This window comes from Protobothrops mucrosquamatus, unplaced genomic scaffold (genome assembly GCF_001527695.2).
Source record: "Protobothrops mucrosquamatus isolate PMUCROS unplaced genomic scaffold, P.Mucros_1.0 scaffold1, whole genome shotgun sequence".
Taxonomy (NCBI): domain Eukaryota; kingdom Metazoa; phylum Chordata; class Lepidosauria; order Squamata; family Viperidae; genus Protobothrops; species Protobothrops mucrosquamatus.
The window spans coordinates 490983-498675 of NW_015386388.1; the positions used below are offsets into that span (position 1 = coordinate 490983).

Genomic DNA, 7693 nt, shown 5'->3' on the forward strand with positions numbered 1-7693 from the left:
GATATTAGATGAAGATGAATTAAGAATATCATCTTAAAGTGCAATGGCCTTTCAGGAGGCATTGTTTTAAACCTCCCAGAGTCAGCTAGATGAGATGGCAATGTAAAAGCTGAATAAAATGATTTTTTTCCCCATAAGAAATAGAGCATTTACATTTGCTGGAATGTCTAAGTATTCAGGTTTATGTGCGTGCATGAGGAATTTAGTGTCTGCAGATGGCATAAGATTGTACCCCTTCCTCAGTCCTTTAAACTGATTCTAGCCCTAGTTTGCAAATATTGTGTGGTCAATGCCATATATTGTCAACCAATAGAATATTACATTCTTTTAATGGTCTTTCAAAAACTGCCCCATTTCTGTACCAGATTCAGAGGAAGAACACAGTCTGCTAAGCTTGCAAGCCACAATCACTGCATTCATACAACACCAAAGCCAGTCAGATCAAATTATAGCATGCTCTCATGTGTTAACTTACAATACTGTACAACAGGAGCAAATAGCAGATATGCAATACAATTCTATCCACATTTGCTCTAAGTTCCTGTATTTTTAAGACACTGGCTTTAATTCTTTGTATGGTCTTGGTCTTTTTCCTTATCCCTGAGTAGGACTCCGAACAACTTGAATGACCTCAGCTCAAGCACCTCTGACAGCGACGATTTCACTATCCCAGATCCATTCCTTACCAAAAGAATCGTGTCGCAAGTGGAATTCTACTTTTCAGATGACAACCTGTCCAGAGATGTATTCCTCCTGAGGCATATACAAAGGAACAAGATGGGATTTGTGAGCATTAAACTTCTGACAACTTTCAAAAAGGTGGGTATTTTTTTTTTAATGCTTGACTGTAAAGAGAGATGTTAGGCGTGTGCTTGGATCCAAGGATCTGAACATCTTTGCTTTCAGACCATGGTTTCCCAATCTGATGCCCTTCCATATCTGGTCGCAATAACAACTTTTGAATGGTCTATCCATAGAAGCAGACCTTATTACTGACATTATTGATATTGTGACTACTATTTTTTAATTCCATTCCTTTAAACTGGTTTATCCAGTGCTTTTTTTGTAAAAAAAAAAAAAAAAAAAAGGTGCCAGAACTCATATACATCATACAACCCGCCTTGCCTACCCTACAAGGTTCCATCCAAAAAAGGTGCCGGAACTCCGTTCTGGGCGATCTATGACAAAAAAAAGCCCTGGGTTTATCTAATCAAGGCTTAAATGAGATGTGTTGTTACTTCTAACCATTTGTGAATTTTCTCTGACACCAGGACTGAAAAGGTCATGTTTTATAGATTTGTTTATAGATAAGAGATGGTATATGGGATGAATATATGTTTGCCGTCTTAGAGAGAGGAAAGAGTCTCTAAATTTTTTATATTTGTGATAAATGTAAAAGGTTACTTTTGGAGGTCACTTCTTTATTTGTTTTCTCTTTTTTATAATGTTCTTTTCTTTTTCTTCCTCTTTTCCCTTTTCTCTTACACTTTTTATTCATTTCCATACTTTTTTTTTGCTAAGTTTGAATTAGATTTTACTATTATAATTTTAATAAAATTTGGGAATTAGGGAGGTTTGAACTACTTCTGAATATTATCTGTATGTTCTGAACTTAAAATATGTTTTATCTCTTGTCAAGAAAGCTTGCATATCTTTATCAAGGTAATCTTACTACTGATGTTTCTCTTTTTTAAAAAAATAACTAGATGAAATGTTTAACTCGGAACTGGCGAGTGACCCTTTATGCTCTGCAATTCTCGAAGTTGCTGGAACTCAATGAAGATGGGACCAAGGTGAGAAGGAAGGACCCTGTCCAAGAATCTTTGGAAAACATCCCTCTAAACAAGACGCTCCTTGCCTGGAACGTCCTTTCATGTGAACAATCCGTTTTTTCTTCACTCCTGCTTCAAGAAAACTTTCTGTATACAATCACAAAGCTGTTTGGGTCTTTTGGTGACATTGCCTGCATACGCATCTTCAGACCGGGCAAAAAACTGCCCTCAGCGGTGGCAAAATCTACCATTTCCTATCCTGAGCTTTTGTCCAGATGGTGTGCATTGGTGGAATATGAAAAGCTGAAGAGTGCCCAAAAGGCTTTTGGAAGGCTTAGCCACAAGCAGTTCTCCTCTCCTGGACAAAGCATCAAAGTAATCAATCTCTCTACTCTCAAAAAGACGAACATGGTCAGTTGGGAAGATAGTGAGAAGATTGCAGGAGTGTCAAAGCCTTTTAGAAAATGGTCCAACGAATTGTCAAAAGGCCTTCAACATATCCTTGAAGACTCCTCTCCCTGCAGTTCTTCTACAGAACCAGATAGTATCCGAGTTTCTACTCCTATCATTCCTCGGAATTTCTTCTCTGCTCCAGTCATGCCTACAACTAAGCCCTGCAACTTATCAGGTCAGGCCTTCAAATCAAGTCCCTCCAGCATATCACATGCAGGCCCTCTTCAACTACGCAAACCATTGGCATGGCAGCTATGCACCTCACCTGTTTCTGCACTAAAGTCAGGCACATCAGAATTTCAGAAACCATCCAACTCCTGCTGGGGCAACAGAGTAGGTCCAGAAACCTTGGAGACACCAAAGAGGCATGGACCACTCTACAGTCGACCATTCATACGGAAACCAGAGTCCTTTTGTTCACGACCTACTTCCACAATCTTCTATAAACCAGTAGGTGTCTATCCCACAGTGATCCACCTACCTCAAGGGCCTGATGGAACCAGGGGTTTCCACAATACGAGAGGGAGAGGGAGAGGGAGAGCTCTCTTAAAACACTAAATTTTGTGATTTCTTGGCAGGGGGAATAATCTTTATGTATTGTGATTGGGCACATACAACATTTTTTGGAATGAGTTCAATTCCAAGGAATCCAGAAGTCCAAGGAATAAGAAGGCTCTGGAGAAAAAGAGAGTGATAGCCTGCACAGTGTAAAACTGCCTTGTATGAGTTGGCAGATACTTTTCATTTCTCTGTTTTGATTTCCTCCTCTAGTCTTTCTTTCTGTCCTTTCCTCATATCCTCCAAAGATATTTCCAACTTACACTGCTTGCAATATTTGCTTTTCCAACTCCAATTGCAAGATTTGGTGTGTCTCTTGGCTTTCCCTTCCCACTACTTTTTTTTCCTTTTTTTTTTTGACCCTTTGCGTTAATGTTGTATTATCAATGGATAAGATGTCTAAATGATAGATAGTTACAATTGTGATTTAAGTTGTGCATTAATTAGACTTTGAGCACTTGCTTTGTAGTGCTGTGAGAAACCTACAAAGTATGTGCTGTTTAAGAGCAGGCAATAAAAACTGATACTTCAAAGACGCCTCTCTCACTTTTTTTTGTTGCTTCTGTCTTTTCTGCACAAAATCTTGGACAAGGACAAAAAAACCCAAGAGCAGCTGGGGTTACACATTGTCTCCTTGCTTCTTGGCCTACAATCTGGTCAAGTAAAGGCAGCCTAGGCACTTGCGACTAGACAAGTTAACCCAGTGATGGTGAACCCATTGGGCTAGGCATATCAACAATTCAGAAAATGCCTGACTTGGCTGTGCTGCCCCCTCCCCCTCCCCACCCCCATACAAGCACTCACAATTTGTTCTTTTATTTTTAAAAAAGTTCAATCAAATTGGGTGTGGTTCCCCAGGAATCTGCCATATGCTGCTTGCCTTCAGTGCTCTTTTCTTTTGACAGTTCCTTGTAACCTACCTGTGGCAGCTCTGGATTCATGAGGCTTTTGTTCTTGAAGCACCTTTGGATAGTGCTCTTCCGCAGCCTCCGAAAATCACATAAAAGCAAGCCCCATTCTCACACGATTTTCAAAGGCTCAAGAAGTTGTGTAAGAGCACAATCCTCTCATGCAACTTTCACAGGTCATGTGAGAGCACAGCCTCCACAGTCTCCAAAAGCTGTCTGAGAAATGATATGTATTTTTGGGAATAGTTGCTGGGTAATGGGGAGTCACCAAAATGTAGTGTGTCATCCTTGTTGTAGGTGTCATAGATTCACCATTACTGGGTTAACCAAACAGCTGTGAACTTTGAGATCATTCACATTTAGGGCTTTGGGCACAGTGACCTATTCAATGGCTCCTTCTCTGGTTCATGACAGTTTCTAGCATTTGTGATTTTAAAATAAAGCAAAATCCCATTGTTTTGACATGATGTAAAATTCAACATAGGAAAGAAGAAGTGCTACTTCATGCAAGGCATAATTTAGCCTGTGGAAGTAGCTCCATCAGTTTAGAAAAAAACATTCAGAGGGTATTGGAATGAAAACCCATCAGTGGCTGTTATCTGAAAATCAGTGGTTAAATAACAAACATGAGTGGAAATGTGCTACTCAGTACTTGCTTCCTGAAAGTTGTATATATCCAACTTGTGGGCTTCTCATGGCATCTTGTTAGCTATATATGAACAGGCCATTAGCTTATATGGGCTTTGGGCCTGCTCCAGTTAGGTTTTTATAGGGTGTGCAAGAATGGATGCAGGGATCTAATTTTTCACAACTCACCCTTGTCAGCACAAAAATGCTAAATTGGGTGACACATTTCTGATATTCGACTTTATGGAATGAAACAAATACATGATTATCCTAGGATAGTCAGCTTAGTCAGATGGCTCTTCCCATTTCTCTGAGAAGGAGAAGTTAAAGAATACACGTGTTGGCCATAGTCATTTCATTGGAAAGAGGTTTTTTTAAAAGAGTTACATTGGCTTTTTAAGATACTCTGTTTGCTTACAAACATACAAACATCATACACAGAGGCCAATAACTTTATAACTGCAAACGACCGCCAAGTGCCCCATGTCACAGCTTGCAATGTGGAATTCAGGTCTGGATGATGGGCAATAAGCATGGTATTAAGCTATAATGGAAATTAAACTTTGTAATTTAGTGTAATGGGTTCAAGCATTACAATTTGGTCAATAAAACCTGATTAATAATTGTGGCTTAGTATAAAGTCTGAACTGCCAGTGTTGTACATCCACATTATCTTAAAATTACTGTATCTCCTTGACAAAGGTTTATCTTGGTGTTCTTTGCTCGGTCACTGGTGCTGGCAGTGTGAATCTTCCCCAGCTACCATATATCTTTCCTGGTCATTATCTGTAAATTCCACAATAGCTAAACTCGCCCCCTTTCCTGTGAATTATTAAATAACATATCATCCCTAATCTTGAATGTGCAATCTTAAAAAATATAAATGAATTCATTGACAAATGGTGTCCAGTTAACAGCGCAGGGAAGAAAGGTTTTAACTCTTCAATTCCCTGCTATTGTTGTATTTCTGGAGCTAGAACTGCATTGGGAGAAAAGCTTGATATTTTATGGATGAGGGGAAGGCTGAGAAAACTGATATATTTGGGGATTTGCTGACCCTCCTTCCCTGAAATGAAATATTACTTCAAACAACAGCAGTTTCTATGCAGTTATATAAATGCATGCTTACAATTACTTGTATGTTACTTTATTTGATAGTCTATTTTTTCTTTCATAATTTCAAACGGGGTAGACAGCACCCTGATATTTCTCTCCATAGCAACCTGCCCATGAGGTTAGCTGGACACAGAGATTGGTTCTTATCACCCAGTATGTTTCCATGGCTAAGGAAACACTAGAATCTGTGTCTTCCCACTCCTATTCCAACATCTTTACTGCACTGTTCCAAACCCTTGCAATATACATGTCTGTTATGCTAGCTGCATTCAAAACATAGCCCTTTGATAGTATTAGGACTGAGGCCAGTATGTGGCATACCTCCTTCTACTCTGCATTCAAAGACAGCAGATTAATACTGGTATACTACCTCCAGGTACCTGGGTATTAATTCATCCAAACTGTACATAGTATTTTTTTAAAGTTTATTTAATAAGGGATTAACTTTTGATATTCATAATCAAGTATATGATTGTAATGGATCAGATGAGGGCCTTTTCTTTTTTCTTCCAATTTCTACTTCCCATTTTTATCTTTTCCACTCAGAAAACTGACTGATTTCCATGGAAGGGTGTCACAGGGACAGTTGAATTCTAACACATTTGCATAGCATCATAGCCCATTTTACATCTTTCATATCAAGCTAGGTTACTTTTTATGTATACACACATACACAGAGGTAGTCCTCATTTAGCAACTACTTTGGACGCATGCAAATGTGAGTAGATAACTAGGTACCACTTTGGTGGGAAGGTATCAGGATTTCATAGGTCTTGGTATATAGTCATGCTGGCCAACTGATGACCGAAACGTCTTCAGATAACACTGGCTCCCCCAGCTAAGAAAGGGGATGAATACCGCTCCCTAGAGTGAGGAACCTTGGATAGTGGCAGTTCGTAATTATGATGATGATGAAAAAGTAGCTTTAGGACCAGTGCCTCCGTTTACTATAAGAAAGGCCTGCAGTGTAAAATTGATTAAGCAGTGGTCGGCCTCAGGCTATAGCTGCAGCTGGCCAAAGAGTTCTAATGAAGATCACAGAACTGAGCTGTATATACACGCAAATGCTTGTACTGAAGCGTATGATAATTGAGCAAAAGGAAAGCCATTGAGCAAAAGGAAAGTAACTGAATACATCAAATGAGATATTTAGCCTTGTTTCCTGTTGTATTTCTTGTAATCTGCCATCATTTGCAAATAGTAAAACATAAGTGTGTCTTTTATCACTCAAACATCCTTAATTTAACTCATAAATCCTAGCATGGAATTTATTGCATATTCTCTATTTGGTCCTAACATAATACATAATCCAAAGGCAGTATTCACATAAAAACTTGCAACTTATATTAACCAACCACAATTTAGGGCAGTTCCTGAGTTTGTTTCATAGCTCAGGTTATGTGAATTTGATTCAATTATTTCTGCTAATGGAGAAGTATGCTGTGTGAACATACCAAGTCTGTATAGAAAGACTATATAGAAATATCTTTTCTCACCTATAGTATTAGTTTATTCATGCAAGTGCGTATTAATCTCAAAACTGTACAGTTTTTAATACCAGCATATAAATAAAGGCTTCCTGGTATATCTTGATCAATATGTGGTTGGGTTGTTTTTGTAAACTTGTAAAGGGGGTCCTATATCCCTAGATTATGGCATCAATCTGCATGGTATTCCTGCCATCCATTAGAAAGTTCTTACTACGTTGACATAGATGGCAAAAATGGATGTGGAATACAGGTAGTCCTTGGCTTACAACAGTTCATTTAGTGACTGTTCAGAGTTACAACAGCATTGAAAAATGAGACTTATGACCGTTTTTCACATTTACAACCATTGCAGCATCTCCATGGGCATGTGATTAAAATTCGGACACATGGCAACTAGCACGAATTTATGACAGGTTGCAGTGTCCCGGGATCATGTGATCCCCTTTTACACCTTCTGACAAGAAAACTCAATGGGGAAGCCAGATTCACTTAACAACCGGGCTACTAACTTACCAACTGCAGTGATTCACTGTGGCAAGAACGATTGTAAAATGGGATAGAACGCACTTAACAAATGTCATAAGTCAAGGACCACCTGCATTACATTGGCTTCATCTAGGCAACCTGGCATCTTCTATGTGGATTGAATTGCAACTTTCATAACCGCTTGCCATTGAAAATACTAGCTAAGGCTCTATTGCAAAAAATACCAGGTTTACAAACTTTGTGTTAAGTATACTACTGGTAATACTGTAGTAAATGTGATCAT

At 38.8% G+C, this 7693-nt stretch overlaps 1 protein-coding gene across 1 annotated transcript; it reads left to right on the top strand.

The window, feature by feature from the left end:
* Positions 1–582: 582 nt before the first annotated feature.
* Positions 583–2783, top strand: LOC114923954 (la-related protein 6-like; the record flags this gene model as incomplete). Its single annotated transcript, XM_029287356.1, has 2 exons — positions 583–819; positions 1707–2783. Coding segments are annotated over 2 exons (1314 nt in total), but the record flags the coding sequence as incomplete, so codon positions are not given.
* Positions 2784–7693: the final 4910 nt, after the last annotated feature.